General features: G+C 50.5%; 1 protein-coding gene across 15 annotated transcripts in view; it reads right to left on the reverse strand.

The window, feature by feature from the left end:
• BLTP1 (bridge-like lipid transfer protein family member 1) overlaps positions 1-18617 on the reverse strand; it is a 2102388-nt gene that overhangs the window by 1592231 nt on the left and 491540 nt on the right. For all 15 annotated transcript variants that reach the window (XM_078676841.1, XM_078676840.1, XM_078676839.1 and 12 more), the window contains one exon: positions 9913-10089. In XM_078676841.1, the coding sequence (XP_078532967.1) occupies positions 9913-10089 (177 nt within the window). The remainder of the gene's footprint in view (positions 1-9912; positions 10090-18617) is intronic.

The raw sequence follows: 18617 nt of genomic DNA on the forward strand, positions 1-18617 counted from the left end.
TGCATACTGGTAAGTAGCATATTCAGTTCGAGGCATGTGGGCTACTAAATTCATATCTATAGCATAGAATACATAGCAGTCCCTCCATTAACGGCGGCCGCCCGTGCCAGCTGCAGAAGTCTGAAAAAGTGTTTTAAGAACAGCCTGTCCTACAGCTGCCTGCTGTTTGGAATGCACATCTACACAGTAATGTTTGGTAAACGTATGTGGTGTAGACCATGTGGCTGCTCTACAAATGTCTTCCAAAGGAATGTTACCCAGGAATGCCATAGAGGCCCCCAACTTGCGTGTGGAGTGTGCCCTGGGTGGGACCGTTAAAGTGCGCTTAGCTTTCTGATAGCAAATCTGAATACACTTAACGATCCACCTGGCTATTCCTGCTTTGGAAATGGGGTTGCCTTTGTGCTGGGCTGAGAAGGCAACAAAGAGCTGTGTCTTTCTGAAATCTTTCGTTCTGTCAATGTGGTACATTAACGCCCTTTTGACGTCCAGCGTATGGAGCATTCTTTCCACCACCGTTTCTGGGTTCGGAAAGAATGCGGCCAGTTCAATGGTTTGTTTGACATGAAACTGCGACACCACCGTAGGAAGAAACTTGGGGTTAGTGCGGAGCACCACCCTGTTTGAATGAATTTGTATAAATGGCTCTTGTATCGTGAGCGCCTGTAGCTCACTAACACTTCTTAGAGACGTGATGGCAATGAGAAAAGCCACTTTCCATATCAAGAATTGGATCACACATGAATGTAGAGGCTCAAAAGGTGGGCCCATCAACCTGTTGAGGACCACATTGAGGTTCCATACAGGAGCTGGCGGGGGTCCAGGGAGGGATGACCCGCTTTAGGCCTTCAAGGAAGGCTTTAATGGCAGGCACCCTGAAAACAAAGAGATGCTGCCTGTTTTGAAGATAAGCCGCTATGGCGGATAAGTGTATTCGAATGGAAGCATATGCTAGATTGCATTTGTAAAGATGTAACAAATAGCAGATGATGTTAGGAATGGATGCATCTAGCGGGTTGATATTGTGTTCTGTACAGTAAATGACAAACCGCTTCCATTTTGCTGCATAGCAGGCTCTGGTAGTGGGCTTTCGTGCCTCCCGGATGATGTCCATGCATTTAGGAGGCAAATTAAGGTAGCCAAACTCTAAGACCTCAGGAGCCAGATCGCCAGATTGAGCTGTTGCGGATCTGGATGCTGAATGTCGCCATGGTTCTGCGTCAAGAGCCTGGGTGTGAGGCGCAGCCTTTGATGCGGTACCACGGAGAGTTCTAGAAACGTGGTGTACCATGGTTGGCGTGTCCACATTGGAGCAACCAGGATGAGTGTCATCAAGTGTTGCTTTAGCTTTCTTGCCACCAGCGGGATGAGAGGTGCTGGGGGAAAAGCGTACGCAAATTTGCCTGACCAGTTCATCCATATCGCATTGCCCTGCGACTGTGGGTGAGGGAACCTGGCGGCAAAGCTTTGGCATTTTGCGTTTTCCCTTGTGGCAAACAGGTCTATCTCTGGACGACCCCACTGCTGAAAGTACGGGCGGAGTACTGATGGATGTAGCTCCCACTGGTGCATCTGGTGGCTGTACCTGCTGAGCAGATCTGCCATCTGATTGTCCTTGCCCGGGAGGTGTTCCGCCATGAGGAAGATGTTCCTCTGAATGGCCCACTTCCACATGCTCTGAGCCAGATGAGACAACTGTGGAGAGTGTGTACCTCCCTGCTTTTGGATGTAGTACATGGCCGTCATGTTGTCCGTCCGGATCAACACGACCTTGTTGCACAGATGTACTTTGAAGGACTTGAGTGCCATGAAGATTGCCATCAGTTCTAGGTAGTTGATGTGCATCTTCTTTTGCTGAGTCGTCCATAGTCCCTGCACCGTGTAGTGGAGCACATGAGCTCCCCACCCCTGGAGAGATGCGTCCGTCGTCATGATAATCTGTGGCACAGGCTCCTGGAACGGTCTGCCCTTGCAAAGGTTGTGTGGAGTCCACCAATGCAGAGAGCTGTATGCCCGACCGGTCACCAACACTAGGTCTTTCAACTGTCCTTGAGCCTGAGTCCACTGGTGCGCCAAGCATCCCTGGAGCGGACGCATATGCAACCGTGCGTGCGGGACTATGAAGATGCAGGAGGCCATCATGCCTATCAACTGCATGAACACTCTCGCTGGGAGTGAGTGTTGCGGTCTGAACCTCTGGATTAGCGACTGGATGTTGTCGATCCTCGCTGGGTTTGGCTGAGCTGTGGCAGCCAGAGTATTTATCGTCGCGCCCGAATACTGCCGCACATGGGCTGGCTGAAGGTGCGACTTTGGATAGTTTAGTGAAAACCCCAGACTGTGAAGGAGGTGAATGGTGTGGGACATGTCTGCGGCGCACTGCTGTTCCGACTTGGCTTGAACGAGCCAGTCGTCTAGGTAAGGGTAGACATGTATGTTCTGTCTCCTGAGGTGCGCCGCTACTGTCGCCAGACATTTGGTGAACACTCTGGGGGCAGTGGTCACTCCGAAGGGTAGGACCTTGAACTGGTAATGCCTGTTTTGTATGGTGAACCTGAGGTATTTCCTGTGGGATGGATGGAGTGGTATGTGAAAATAAGCATCCTTGAGGTCCAAGGTTGCGAGGAAGTCTCCCTGGTTTAGCAATGGAAGAACCTGCTTCAGTGTTAACATGTGGAAGTGTTCTGAAAGAATGTACTGGTTCAGAGGCCTGAGGTCCAGAATGGGTCTGAGTGATCCGTCCTTCTTTGGGATTAAGAAGTACAGGGAATATACCCCTGTGCCTTCTTCCTCCACTGGCACGAGCTCTATTGCGCCTTTTTGCAGCATCACAAGAACCTCCTGCTGCAATAAGTGCAAGTGCTCTGCTGACATAGGACGTTGTTTTGGGGGTATGTTGGGTGGAGTGGACGTTAACTCCAAACAATAGCCGTACTGGATAAGTTTCCTTACCCACCTGTCTGTGGTGATGGACTTCCAGACCGGCAGGAACTGTTGGAGTCTCCCCCGACAGGTGTTGGATGGTCGGGGGGCAGTGACAGGGAGTCACTGTTTGTTGGCGGCAAAGGAACGGGAGCTGTTGTTGCCTCTGCCTCTGCCCTTGGTGCTGTTTCCCCGGTAACCTCCTATCCCCTGCTTGGGGTACGAGGATTGCGCCCCACCTTTATTGAATGGCGTCTGCTGTGGCAAGTGTCCTCTGTTAACACCTCGATTGCCTGAGCGACGAAAAGTGTTCCCTCTGAATTGCTGCGACTGGAGAGCACCCATGGATTTGGCTGTCTCAGTATCTTTTTTGATTTTTTCGAGGGTGGTGTCAACCTCTGGGCCAAATAACCTGTCTGGATTAACGGGCTGGTTGAGGATAGTTGTCTGTATCTCTGGCTTGAATCCTGAGATGCGGAGCCATGCTTGACGCCTCAACATCACACTAGTGTTGATCGCTCTCGCTGCCGTGTCCGCAACGTCGAGCGCACATTTAATCGCAGCGTTGGAGATGAGCTTGCCCTCCTGTATAAGCATCTCAGCTCCCTCTTTAAACTGATCAGGTAGGTGTTGCAACAGGGTCTCTAGGGTGTCATAGTGTGCCCTATCGTATCTGGCCAACAGAGCTTGCGTGTTTGAGATGCACCATATGTTGGCCGCCTGAGCTGCCACCCTCTTCCCTGATGCCTCCAGCACTTTTGACTCTCTGTCCGGGGGAGGAGCTTCACCCGTTGTTTGAGAATTCGTCCCCTTGCGGGCATTAGAGACCACTAAAGAGTCCAAAGGCAACTGGCCCCGTATGTAAATTGGGTCGCCAGGTGCGGGTCTGTATTTCTTCTCTATTCTGGGGTTGACAACCCTTGCTCTCGTGGGTTCCTTGAAAATGTCTGTGGCATGCTTAAGGACCCCTTTTAGCATAGGAAGAGTTTTCACAGTTTTTTCTGCAGCAGAGAAAGTGTCAAATAGAAAGTCAACTTCCACAGGGTCAGCATGCATCTCCACTTTATGGTTTGTAGCTGCCCTTTCAATCAAGGCATTAAATGCCGCAGAGTCTTCGGTGGGAGACGTTTTCACACTATAAACCTGAGGGTCATGGACAGCCTGCTGGTCCCCTTGATCACCAGTGTCCATCCACGAGTCCTGCTGCTCATCAGGGTCTGTGTTTGCAGGAAAATTATACTCCTCATCTTGCTCACCCTCATCTCCATCTGAGCAAGTGGGTGAAGGTGTTGCACTCCTCCTAGGTTGTGGAGGAATGTGTTCAACCAGTACTGGTGTCTTTGGTGCTGGTCTTTTTCGCTTCAGAGGAATTACAAACTACTCCAGAGGCTGTGATGTAATTTTCCTCTTGTATAGCGTGAGTTTTCCTGTGTCAGCGTCGATGAAATGCGCCGACTGCTCCTCCAGTAAAGGTTGTCGAGGACCTAAACTTCCGCTCGGGTGAGTTTGGGTCGACACTGCAGAGTCCTTGGGCACCAAACGTGGTGCAAAGGCCTTCGGCGCCACCTTAGGCGGTAGAGTGTAGAGGATCGGCATCGAAGTCTTCTTCGGTGGGGCCAACGGCTGAGGTGCTGAAGGTGTTTTCGGCTCCGACGCCTTGTCCCGTATCCGCTTGAAGGAGTCTGAGACCTGCTTCGTAAAGGAAGCGGATGGTTTCGTCGACCCGACCGATGACCTCGGCCCACCTCCAGGGGAAGACCCGAACGTCGATGACTTCCATTTGGCCGCTTGAGGCGCAGGCGTATCTTCGACCACTGCGCTACGATCACCTACCACGGCCACAGGCGTCGACGCCGACATCTTCGGATCGGCAGCCTTTGCCTTTTGCGTCGGGACTCCAGACTTCGGCTCGGTGCCCTTCGCCGACTTCGTCTCGACGGCCCGTTTGCCTCTTGGATCGGTAGCCTTGCCCGCTATAGGCTCGATAGTCTTCTTTGACTTCGAATCGACCACTTTGGTCGACACCTGCTCGACGACCTTCTTCGAGCTGGGCTCCTTGACCACTTTCGGCACCTTTGCCTGGTCGACAGCCTTTTTAGACTTCGAGGCCTCCGAAGACAATGGCGTCGATGGCGGAGCAGACGTCTTCGGTTTCGATGGCGTGTCGCCCATCTTTGTTTTCGTCGATACCGATGTTGTTAGTTTTGGTTTCGATTTCGTGAATGGCGGCTCCGCTGAGGTGTCCGTAGCCGGGCCGGAGGGCGGGGCCGTGGATCGAGGTGTAAGGTCGTGGGTAAGGCCGCGTGGCGATCCCGTGACCTGAGCCATTGTAAGAGTACGAACGGGGCATAGCTCATCCTCCGAGCTATCTTCCATGGCCCCATATGCTTCTTCGTCGTCCCCTACCTCATCGACGTTTTCTTCTAGGTCTTGGCCTTCGACGTCTGCTCCGTAGTCGGCCTCGACCTCCGCCAATGAAGGTGAAATTTGCAGTTGAAGCTCTTGCTCGTCTGCTTCAGGGTCTTCGAGGATGTCTACCGGCGCCGGGGCCGACCGCTGGGCCTCGAGGCGCGCCACGCGCCGAAGCTTGATCGTCTTCTTCGATCTGAATCTCGAACAGGCCATACAGTTGGCCTCGTCGTGGTCCGGTGACAGGCACTTGTTACACACAGGGTGTACGTCGATGTGTGGGTACTTCGAGCCACACACGGGGCAGTGCTTGAACGGACTCCGTTCCATGCCGTCGAAGTCTTGCTGCGTCGACAGGGCCTCGATGACCGAAGAGTCACCCGACTCCTCAGATATCCGACTCGACGAGTTGGAGTATACACGAGACCGAACTCGAACAATACCGACGGGGTAAAAGAAGGCCTTTTGGCCTCGAAAAAGTTTTTTATATCGATTCCGAACCGGAGACGTCGAAATCACATCCGAACCCAATGGCGGAAACAAACAATCTGGGGATGGAGTCGATGCCCATGCGCACTGTAGTCCAGGGGAGGAGCCACCTATCTCGTGATACTTCAAAGACTCTTCCAGGACAACAACGTGCAATCATCCGGACCCAACACTAGGCGGTGATCTATGCTATAGATATGAATTTAGCAGCCCACATGCCTCGAACGGCCCTGAAACCCCACAAAGCCCCCGGGGCGGATGGCTATACAGCCATATTTTACAAGACCTTCGCCTCTGAACTGGTTGGCTTTCTGACACAACTATTTAATAGCATGGCAGAGGCTACCATATCGGTCATTCCCAAGCCCGGGAAAGACCCATCTAAATGCTCCTCGTACAGGCCAATTGCCCTCCTCAATCTCGACGCTAAACTCTACTCGTCCATCCTTGCCACCAGGCCCAACGATTTAATGCCGATGCTTATACACCCGGACCAATCCGGGTTTATAAAGGGTAGACAGACACACGATAACACCAGAAGAATAGTACACCTGATTGAGAAGGCGAACAAATTCAAAATCCCGGCGGTACTCGTAAGCCTAGATGCCGAGAAGGCATTCAACAGGGTGGACTGGGGGTTTCTGTTCCAGACCTTAACTGCATTCGGCTTCTCGACCACATTTTTGACGATGCTCAAAGCCAACTACAGCTCCCCCCGGTCCAGAGTAGCGGTTAATGGGCATTTCTCGGCTTTCTTTCCGCACTCCCGGGGTACGCGACAGGGCTGCCCCCTCTCCCCCTTGCTTTTCACCCTGAGCATCGAGCCGCTAGCTGTGGCAATAAGGGAGGACCCGGCTATTAGGGGGATCCCTTTCACTGGAGAGGAGCACAAAGTCACCTTGTTTGCGGACGACGTCCTACTCTCGCTTGCGGACCCTGCTCGCTCTCTTCCTCGAATACAGGCAACTCTGGAACGATTCGAGGGGGTGGCGGGATTTAAGATCAATTATGAGAAATCCTTTGTCCTTAATCTTACTCTTCCCTTGGCTGGCGTCGCCCGCCTCCAGCCGCTCACGCCCTTACTGTGGTCCCTTTCTTCTATAAAGTACTTGGGAATCCAGCTAACTCCCACGGTGGGCAAACTTTACTCTGCAAATTTCCCCCCGCTGCTCGCCGAAATTCAACGGTCCCTGGCCCGATGGAAGCCAATGTTCATCTCTTGGCTGGGTCGGATTCACGCAATCAAGATGACTCTACTCCCCAAGCTACTGTACCTCTTTCAGGCTTTAACCATTACCCTTGAAGGGGATTTTTTTCGGCGAGTTAAAACGATGATGCTCCCCTTCATTTGGCAAGGGGGTCGAGCGCGGTTCTCCTTTGCCACATTACGACGTCCGAGGAAGGAGGGCGGGGTAGGCTTACCCGACATGCATCTATATTATAAGGCGGCTCTACTCTGAGTCTTAGTAGAATGGACCCAGCCCGCCTTGGAAAAGCACTGGCTACACATGGACAGGAGTGTGACAGGGAGGACAATCTGGGACTTAGTATGGAAGCACAAAGGGGACAGGCCCAAGAACGCCTACATTAGTACCCCCACTAGCACTACCCTGAGAGTCTGGGACTCGATTCAGGGGATGACCAATGGACAACATTCCCTTCCCCTTTTACGCCTATACATTTCAACCCTGCTTTCACACCGGCGGCGCTCGAGGGCCCCTTCGATGCTTGGAGAGAGGGGGGCTGCCTAGCGCTCACGCACTTATTTCATGGCTCTGCCCCGCTTACTTTTGATAATTGTATGAGGGATTATGGGGTACAGAGGACTGAACGTTACCACCATACCCAGCACCTACACTGGGCTTTGTCCCCTTCGGTGAGAGACTTAGCTACTAGGCCCCCCACGCCTTTTGAATCCTTCTTGTTAAAGACCTCTGCGATGCGAGGCGTCATTTCTTTTATCTATGGTCTCCTCCTGTCTACTGCCATATCCCCTAGACCTCGCTACATGTCCTTATGGGAGGGGCTACTGGGCCGAGATATCACTGACTCTGAATGGTCTCACCTGTGGTATGATATAGCAAAACACAACCACTCTGTGAAACTCCGGGGGGGCCCATCTAAAAACAATGATGGACTAGTACATGTACCCAGCCAAGCTACAGCGGATCTTCCCTGGTTCTACCGACAGGTGCTGGAGGGGATGCGGCCTACTGGGGGACTTCCGTCACATTTGGTGGGACTGCCCGGTTATCCGTCCATACTGGGATGAGATATTATCTCACATCAAAGAGATCTTGGGCTACCCGATAGCGGATTTGTTGGCTCATATCCTGCTGGGCCTTAGAGACCCGGCCCTTGAGTTCCAGACTAAAGCGGATAAGAAGATAATGTGGCTCTGTATAGGGGGAGCCAAGACAACCCTGGCTGCGGCTTGGAAACGGAAGGAGGCCCCGGCGATCTCCCTTTGGCATGCGAGACTCTGGCGCTTGTTGAGTATGGAGAGAATGGCTGACATCTTTCTAGATGATTTTAAAAACTTTGAATTTCGCTGGGGCCCACTGGTTCGGTTTCTTTCCTCCGGGCTACCGTCTGTGGTGTGCCCACCCAATGTTCGATCTCTCCATTTGTTCCAAATGTGATTAATGCTCTATCCAGTCAGGATCCTATCCATAGAAGTGCTACCACCACTGGGGGGAGGGGTGGGGGTGTGGGGGGAATTTTTCTAAGTTATGTTTCACTGACGTTCCTTCACTCTGCCGTGGTGGCTCTATTGTTAGCATGGGGCAGGACAGAACAGGCCTCTTGAGACCCCTGCTCAGAGACGACCCACATTTCTAATGATGACTTAAACTCTGCTGATTGCCTGATCGGAGATGGGCCCATGCCATGCTCCGTGGTTCCTTGTGCGTCGTGGCCGCCACTGGCCTTGTTCTACGTTACCTCCAGGGGTCATGAACTATACATTGTTTGGTTTCCCTCATCTGCCCCCTGCGTGGGAAGCTGTGCGGGATTGTTGCATGTTTTTTGAGTTCTAAAAAAGTTAATAAACACACCTTTGATAAAAAAAGTCAACTGCTATTTGAAAGAATTCAATTGCAACATCTCATTCTGAGAAAGTATGTATTATACCTACTGTGGTTCTAAAATAAAGTAACTATATATTTTTATATACAAAACCATTGGCCTAGAGTTCAGTTCTTGAGTGTGTGAGACCATTTGCTGACTGAGTGTGTACAACAAATGCTTTATACTGTCCTCTGATATTGCCTTACTGCTCGACCAAGCTACCACTTTAGAGAGTACAGTTATATCTAACTTTAGCCTCTACCATACCTCTGGGGTCTGTGGAGTCTATGCACACTGTACCTTACTTTGGTCCAGTATATACAGAGCCACTTTCTTACAGAGCAGGACTGGGTATGAGCCTTCGCCTTGGAGCAGGACTAGGAGCGGTCCAGGTGTTGCATCTTCTTGTGCTTGATGACGTAATGTTAGCCTCACGTTCCTAAATAACCTCCGGGTTCATCAATGCGCAGTCCCCACAGGTCTTTGAGTCGTGGTTCAACCCCAGACACCACAAGCAAACCTGGAGGGGATCGGTCATAGACATCTGTTTGTAACAGCCCTTACAGGGCTTAAAACCTCTCTTAAGGGCTGACATCCATTATACACTGTTGAAAATATGAAAAAATATCAGAGGAAAAAAGTCTGCGAGAAGTAAGAAGCTCTGGATCCACATCTGGAGGCGCAGAAATAAAGGACCTGACGTGCGTGCGGTGAAGTGGTACCTTTACAGCCACCGCACGTCATTTCCTTAGTGGAACGGATTCAGTGTGAAGCCACAGGGCGCCACATTCTGGCACGCAGGGTACTATAGAACAGTTTCCAGATCCAGTTTGATGCCTGGGGAATATTCAAAAGGTGATACATTTGCAGCTAGAAGTCTCTTTCAGAAAACATTATACTCATTATAAAGAATGTACGTATGATTTGGATAGGTGATACAACAACATTTCTCAGAGTTTAACAAAGGAATTCATTCCATGGAACACTTAGTTATTACGTGAGTAAGCAAAATGATTGAAATACCTGTCTAAAGCTTCCACTACCAAGGGGCTTAAAACAACATCCACTGTCCCTTTCACTTCCACAATGGCTGTTGTCCGTGTCTGGCAGATGGGTTGGTCGATGCTCCATTCTCCAGTTAATGTTGTTTCATCATCAGTGTGTTCTGTACCCTTCTTATCCAAAGGTGTGTACGGTGTGCTAAAGTAAGCAAAAAACAGGTTACACACTGCTTAAAAAAATTAGGTCCATTGGTTTTGTGCAGGTCTCATATAGTGCTTTATATATTTAGAATTTAATGAGCTTTATTACGAATTTGCATACCTTTAATTATAGATAGCGTTTACTTTTCAATCATTTCTATTGGATAGCTATTGACAAAACATAGGTAAAACTGATTCAAATTTAGAACCAACTGAATGTAAGAAAACAGGCAGAATTCGATCAACAGATGTAACCATATGCCACTGGATCCTCTCTCATATTAAAGAGAAAGGAAGTGGATTTTTTGACCGGCAGAAGGAAGATGAAAAACATGCTGAGGAAGAGACACAAGAGACAGTGGCTGAGGTTGTAGGGATGAATTTCTCTTCTGATAGAAATAGTGTGGAAGTGATAGCTAAACAAATCAGAGAAACATGTGCTGAATCCCCTACCTGCTCCAGCTTCCACTGGAGATATATATTGGGATAGAAGCAAAAAAAAGCAGAGATCAAAGTACAGCGGAAATAGTGGCACTTGGACGTATCATTCCTGCACTAGTTCTGTATGAGCACCTCGAACAGACGTAGCTCCCATATGTTCTAGGTGAGATGAATTAGGTGAACAGATGCAGTGTGAACTGATCACAACACCGCTTTCACATTAGCATGAGTGGATTTCAGGTACTTAATATGGCATGGAGAAATACTGCGTAGCAAAGAAGACCAGTCAGGATTTGGGTGCAGCTGACTGAGCTTAAAATACATGTGGTCGGTACGCGCTGCAGGAGAGGAAGACAAAAATAAAGATGCTGCAGCACTACGGCCAGACGGTGGTAGTAAGACGGTTGTAGTTAGCCTACTAAAGCATGGGAAGGAATGAAATGGTTTTCTGTGGATTAGGATGATAGTTGGGGCGATGGCTGCCATGCAAGGGGAATTCTCCACCAAGCCCTCCCCTTCATCAGCCCTTTACTCCTTGGCCTGACTACTGCCCCATATTTCAACACCCAGAAGACAAATCCACAGTCCCAAACCTTAACTTCCATACTCAAATGAACAACCCTTTGCCTAAACTTTGTCCAAAAAAGCAGAAGGAATATGATGGGATAACTCAAAAAACAAACTTGTAGCAAATTCAGTGCATGGAACATCATGTAGAATAGATGAATGTCTGTCAAGCTTGGGAAGAGGATCCACCTCTGAAGCATATTTTAGAGGAACCTATTTATAATGTAATGTACAACACTGAAGGGCATCAATTGAAAAACAGTCATATTCATCATCAATAGTCAGGATCACAAAGTCAATTTCCAGGACACAATCATGAGAGGATATTTTCTGATAGCACCCATCCCCATGTTTCCCAGTAAGTTTCTACTGTTCATTTAATCCTAATGTTTTCTGTTTTACCCGATTAATAACTGTTTTTAATATTAATTACAACAGTCCATTTGATTACAGAACAAAATGAACAGCAGAATATTAGATATATTTTTGGGAGAGGGATGACATAACATGAATAAAGAACAAGTTACTTAACTTCGGTAACAATATATCTGTAAGAAACATATATTAGTTATGGATTCCTCACCTTAGAATTAACCCCAGGCATCAGACTATCAGACTGAATCCGGAAAAAAATTTCTTCAGCAGTAACCCTGCACGTAGGTTGCGTTGGTCAATTCTACGTTCGTCGTTGGTGTTGTGATCGCAGGAATGGCGTTGCTGTATCTACTTAGACGCCAGCCCTGCGCGCGGACGTCAGTTCTTTACACAACATTCCACACCAGAAGCGCAGAGCCATGCAAGTAACGGACCACTGGTGTACAAAACTAGGGCCCTGCTCTAGAAGTCAGTTCGCAGAACGGGGAGGATGGGTGAGGCGGTGAGGAATCAATAACTAATATATGTCTCTTACAGATATATAGTTACCAAAGGTAAGTAACTTGTTCATCTGAAAGAGACTATTAGTTATGGATTCCTCACCTTAGAATAGATACCCCTGCAATACCAACCCCGGAGGTGGGTCTGCAAACTAAGTTCACACCAGAAAGTCCTGGAGAACTGAACTGCCAAAGAAGCTGTCTCTCCTGGCTTGGCTGTCCAGGCAGTAGTGTTTAGTAAATGTGTACAATGAAGCCCACATAGCTGCCTGGCAGATGTCCTGAAGGGGGGCTCCACGTCCCAAAGCAGTAGCGGCTGCCGTCACCCAGGTGGAATGGGTGCGCAACCCCACTGGAGGTTCCTTTTTCGCTATGGAATAGCAGATTTTGATGCAAAGAACGGCCCATCAAGAGATGGTAAGTTTTTGCACAGGCTGACCTTTATTGGTGCCCAGATAGCCAACAAAGAGCTAGTCATCCACCCGGAATTGCTTTGTGCGATACAGATAGAAAGAAAGCGCATGTTTTTGGATCCAGACGGTGGAGAATCTCTTCCTCTTTAAGAGGATGTGGGGGCAAGAAGAAGGTGGGCAAAGTGATGGTCTGTCCTATGTGAAAAGAGGTAACCACTTTGGGAAGGAAAGAAGGCCTAGTGCGAAGGCCAACTTTGTCTGGATGAACAGCCCGGAAAGGGGGTTTGGAAGAAACAGCCTGAAGCTCACTCACCCTGCGAGCAGAGGTGATTGCAACCAAAAAGGCAGTTTTAAATGTCAGAAGTTTGAGAGGAGAGTTACGTAGCGGCTCGAAAGGACCGCACATAAGATAGGTCAGAACCAGGTTCAAGTCCCACTGGGGCATTACTAAAGGAATTGGAGGAAACAAGTGAGTAATGCCCTTAAAGAAACGATTTACAATAGGGGACTTGAAAAGAGAACGCTGGTCAGGAAGCCGAAGAAAGGTCGAAATGGCTGAAAGATGGCCTTTTACAGTGCCCAGAGCAGAGCCCTGCTGAGCCAAAGATAGAATGAATATGAGAACCTCTGTAGGGGCATCCACAGCCTTTGCTGCACACCATGCCACAAACATTTTCCATCTACATGCGTATACCGTTTTGGTGGAGGGACACCTGGATGCCAAGATAACGTTAGAGACTTCAGAAGGAAGGTCGAAAGCTGTCAACTGTCACCGCTCAACCTCCATGCAAGGAGGTGGAGGCTGGACAGGTTCTGGTGGAGGACCGTCCCCTGCTGCTGCGACAAAAGGGCAGGCTGATCGGAGGATCGATAGCCATGTGCAAGAGCGCCGGATACCAGACTCTTCGTGCCATGTCTGCGGCTACAATGAATTGGGCCCGGTCAAGCTTGATCTTCTTCAGCACTCTGGGTAGTAGTAGTATAGGCGGAGAGGCGTATAGAAGACGAAACGTCGATCGCGGCAACAAGCGTTGCTTAGCAAGTGCCGCATTGGAAATTCCAACGGGCAGAACTGCTGACATTGCTCGTTCTCTTCGGTGGCAAACAGATCTAACCAAGGCTCTCCCCATTGCTGAAAGAGACCTTGCACCACCTCTGAGTTAAGACGTCAATCAGGATCCATCATGCACCACAGGCTGGGTTTTTAAAAAAATATATTTTTATTAACGTTTTTCAAATGTACTAACATTACATTATGATGCGCATAACTACGCAACAGTGGTACGGGTATGCAATTAGCAAGCATGCTGCTTACATATGGCAGGAACATGGGGGGTGTTAGTCCATCTGTCGTTGCTGCAATGCGAGTCCGAAGAGGAACTGGGGGAGGTAAACTAAGGACCTTGTGCGGGAAAGGGGGGGGAACATGGTCAGGGAATGAGGATCGTGGAGGATGTTCGGGTCACATCAGCTACAATCTGTCAGGGGAGTTTCACATTGTTCATAGAGGCTATCCGATAGAAAGCGCCATCAGGCACAGCAGGAAGAGCAGCGTGTAACAGCGTGCCCATACTACTTCAGTCGATTTGGGGGGGTCGGGGATTGCAGAGTATGAACCCTAGTGTAATGTTTGCGCCGCCGGGACTGCAGGATCACATTGGGAGGCGTTGGGAGGCGTGCTCGTGTGTGTTTGTTTAAACTGGTGGGACAACATGGCCCACTCCAACGATATGGGGTGTTTGCGCTGTCCCTTTGCTTCCTCCTCCCTCAGGGTTTCCACCTCCGCTTTCGACTATTTCTGTACCGCTCCCACCCATGCCTCTATCAGGGGTTCCGATGCTGCTCGCCAGTGCATGGCGATGTTTCTTTTGGTTAGGAGCAGGGACAAAGCCGCAAAGCGAACCTGTACTTTGTGTGTTTTCGCCATTCGGAATATTCTGAGAGCAACAGCTTCCCATGTGTGTAGCTCAGTGAGTCCTTTGAGTGTTCGGATAGTGTCGAGAATGGTAGACAAGTCTTGTCGTAAAACGGGGCAGCTACAGAACATGTGATGGAAGTGCGCGTCTGGCGAATGACATCTGGGGCAGAGGAACTGTGTATCTGGGTAGAACCGCTGGAAGCGCACTGGTGTCTGATACGCCCTGTGCAAGATGTAGAACTGTATGTTTTTGAACCGTGCATTTCTGGACACTTTTTGGGGAATTCTAACGCTCTAACCCATTCCCCATCATGTAACTGTCGTTGACCCAATCCTGGTTCGTCAGCCATCACTGCAATTGATGTGCAGTGTCCTCCGAGATATGGAAGCAATCAGTAAGATTCTCCTGATGCTGTGCTCACTGGAACTTCAGGTCCCACTGCAGAGCCAACATATGCTACCGGGCATAGTCCACCAGCAGGATACAGGAGGCCATGAGGCCCAGTAGCCTCAGGGTCATTCTGACCGAAACCCGGGATAGAGGCTGAAAAATTGGAATCATAGCCCAAATATCCCACACTCACTCCTCGGGAGGCTACGCCTGAAACTGCGCTGTTTTCAGAACTGCCCCGATTAAAATGAGCTTCTGAGAGGGAATCAGGTATGACTTTGGTACGTTGATGATGAACCCCAGCGAAAGTAGGAGGTTGGTTGTAGTCTGTAGGTGGGAGACAACAGCCTGGGGCGAGCCCGCCTTCAACAGCCAGTCATTGAGATAGGGGAATACTGGGACCCCTGATCTGCAGAGATGAGCTGCGACCACTGCCATCACTTTTGGGAACACCCGAGGGGTGCTGGTAAGTCCAAATGGGAGCACAGTAAACTGAAAGTGCTTGTGGCCTACTGTGAACCGTAGGTAACGCCTGTAGATGGCAAGACGGGATGTGAAAATAAGCATCATGCAAGTCCAACCCTACCATACAGTTTCCAGGGTCGAGGGCAGACAGGACCTGAGCCAATGTCAACATTTTGAACTTCTCCTTCTGGAGGAAGCGGTTGACGTTCATGAGATCCAAGCGAGGACGCAAGCCTTGGTCTTTCTTGGGCACCAGGAAGTAGTGGGAATAACAACCACAACCTACTTCTAGGGCTGGAACTCGCTCGATGGCTCCCTTGGCCAAGATAGCCATAACTTCCTGTTGAAGAAGGGCCAAGTAATCCTCCGACATGTGATGGAATTGAGGTGGCATGGACGGAGGAGTAGTCTTGAAGGGGAGGGAGTAGCTCCTTCAAACTATCTGCAAAACCCACCTGCCCGACGTGATGTTGAGCCAGTAGGGGAGGTGATGGCTAATCCTGCCGCCCACCGGTGAATGGTGGCCCTGAAAGGTCGGACTAGGAGGGCTTAGAGGCTGCTGAAGAGTGGGCGCTGATGGACTGGCCCGCCTGCTGGCCTCCAGACTCACCACTGTGGTTCCCATATCCCCAGCCGAGCAGAGGCTGGACAGCTTGCGCAGGCCTGTGGCTCTGGACGGAATGTGGCGGGGCACCCCTTCCGTAGTCACGAAGGGGGTAAAAGGCAGACTGCACAGGGCGAGAGGTGGAAGCGAGGCCCAAGGACCTGGCTGTAGCCTCGAGTCCTTAAAGCGCTCGAGCGCATTGTCGGCCTTGTCGACAAACTGGTGACAGCCATCAAAGGGCATGTCCAAAAGTGTAGCTTGGACATCACCCGAAAAGACAGAGGACCTCAGTCAGGCGTAGCGTCGTAGGGCTACTGACATTGAAATTGTCCTGCCTAGCGAGTCGGTGGTGTCCAGCCCACACCGTATGGTGAACTTCGCTGTCTCTCTCCCTTTGGCCACTGCACGGGAGAGCACGGCCCGGGCCTCTTCCTGGCACTGTGGCAGCACCTGCGCGACCGTGTCCCACACAGAATGGGAGTAACAGTCCAAGAAACATGCAGTGTACACCGACCGCAGTCCAAAGCTGGAGGAAGAAAACATTTTCTTCCCAAGATGGTCCAGATTCTTGTATTTCCTATCAGGTGGTGCGGTAGGGAAAGCGCCCTTACAAGCCGAGGCTTGGACCACCAAGCTCTCAGGGGTGGGGTGTTGGGAGAGGAAAATGGGGTCGCCCGGGGCCAGGTGGTGGCATTGGGCAATCATCCTGTCCACAGGAGCCCCTGTGGTGGGTTTGGATCAAGTGCTCAAAAGGATGTCCGTGAGGGCTTCATTGAACGGAAGCAGGGGCTCCGAAGAGGCCGCTGCCGGTTGAAGCACCTCGGTCAGGAGGTTAGTCCTGACTGCAACTGTATGTAGCTCAAGGTTTAAGGCCTCAGTGGCCCTAAGCAACACCAATGCGTATGATGAACCCTCCTCGGTAGCCACGGTAGGGGGAGATAGCATGCCAAGGTCTGGGGAGGTGTCCAGACCGCTGGCCTCACCCAACTCCTCTCTCAAGTCCGGTTCTTCTAACTGGTCTGCCAGAGGTTCCACAGACCCCTCCTAGTCCACCTCACCCTCCTCTGGTAGCCACTCAGTGCAACAGGGAACACCAGGGGAGAACAATGGTACAAAAGTGCCGGTCGGCGCCTGTCTTAAAGTCAGTCCAGCTCTGTGTTCACATCAAGGGGGAGGCTGCGACACCGAAGCTGCCGGCATCGTAGGCCTAGAGCCCCCAGCCGAGTCTGCAGGGCCCGAAGGCACGCAGGCAGAGTCAGGCTGCCCAAAAATCGAGTGAAGGTCTCCGTAAAAACTACTAAGTTGGGCAGGGGTCGCCCCGGCTCTCGGAAAGGGAGGGAGCCTCGGGTTGACCCAATAGGCTCTGAGGGCGGAGCCAGACGACTACCTTCTGCAACCCGCGTAGCATCAGCCTACGGACATGGAGAACGCGAAGAGCAATGATGCTTCTTCGCCTTCTTTTTGTGCTTCAACTTACCCGACAACGAAGACTTCAATAAGGAGTGGTGGTGATGGCTCCGCGACCTCCTTCTCGAAGGGGGTCTTCAATCGGTGCAGAGCAGACTGCCGGGCCGCGAGAAGTTTTCGGGACTGCTTCCGCAAAGACTTTGGGTTCATGGCCTGGCAGTTGGAGCACGACTTCGGGACGTGGTCACACTCCAAACACCAAAGGCACACGAGGTGCGGGTCTGTAACCAACAGGAGTCGCAAGCCTTGAAACCGGTTCAAGGACGGGACATCCCTACGTGCACCAGGAGTCGAAAGACTCGAAAAGAGATTGTCAAAAAGTTGCAAAAAGAGAGCAAGAAGAGACTCGAGGTACCACTCTCTCCGGATTGGTGCTGGCTGGCGCGGAAAAAGAAACAACGGACGTCAGCGAGCAGGGGGAGCATCTAAGTATATAACGTGGTATCATTTCGGTGACCACAACGCCAATGACGAACGCGGAGTCGACCGACGCCACCTATCGAAGCACAGGGGTGCAGCTGAAGAAAAAATTCTCTGGATCCAGTCTGACGCCTAGGGGTAATTCTAAGGTGAGGAATCCATAACTAATGGTCTCTTTCCTATCTACATATTAAAACAGAATACTGACACACTGATATCATCACATCTATAAACAAAAGAAGGACCCATTCAGCTCCTTCTGCTCTTACTGCGTTTTGTGGTCACGGATAATGCTCAGCCCCAACAAGTCTCAATGGGAGATGTAGCGTTCAAAAGGGGAGAATCTTCCTTTTCCATCACTATCCCTCCATAGTTAATCCATGCTCAGTGATCTTCACCAGGAAACCACCCACTGGACCACCGGGGAGCTTTCAAAAAGTGAGCAGCCCCCTACTCTTGGCCAATCGCTCCCACAATCAATGACACCAAACCTCTTCCTGCCCCCTCAGGCCTCCCTCTCCAGAGGGCAGGAAGCTCCCTAGACAACAGGATTTGATGACTGAAAAAAGAATGGGGTGTAGGATATACGCTAATGACACTCTGCTGCATCAACCACCCCAATACCCAATCAGGCTTTCTAACCCACCTAGGTGGCAAAAGGCCCATTAAGACAGCAGGGATACTTAAAAAAAAAAAAAAAAAAAGAGTGGTATGCGCTCAGCCAGTGCTAGAATTGCGCTGCGCCATCGACCTTGTAGAAAAGTGCCCCACTTTTTGCCTGGTATTTGATGCAATTTTGACAGAACTGCACTGGGTTCCTGCTATCTAGGGCCCCTATGCCAGATCTCCCTCCCTAAAACTGTACATTTGTTCCCTTAATTGGCCATAGATTTAGCACCCCCTGCAAGTCCCTAATAAATGGTACCCCTGGAACCTAGGGCAGGGAGGCAAAAGAGGGTCCCAAA

The sequence above is a fragment of the Lissotriton helveticus genome, chromosome 2_1, assembly GCF_964261635.1.
Source record: "Lissotriton helveticus chromosome 2_1, aLisHel1.1, whole genome shotgun sequence".
NCBI lineage: Eukaryota > Metazoa > Chordata > Amphibia > Caudata > Salamandridae > Lissotriton > Lissotriton helveticus.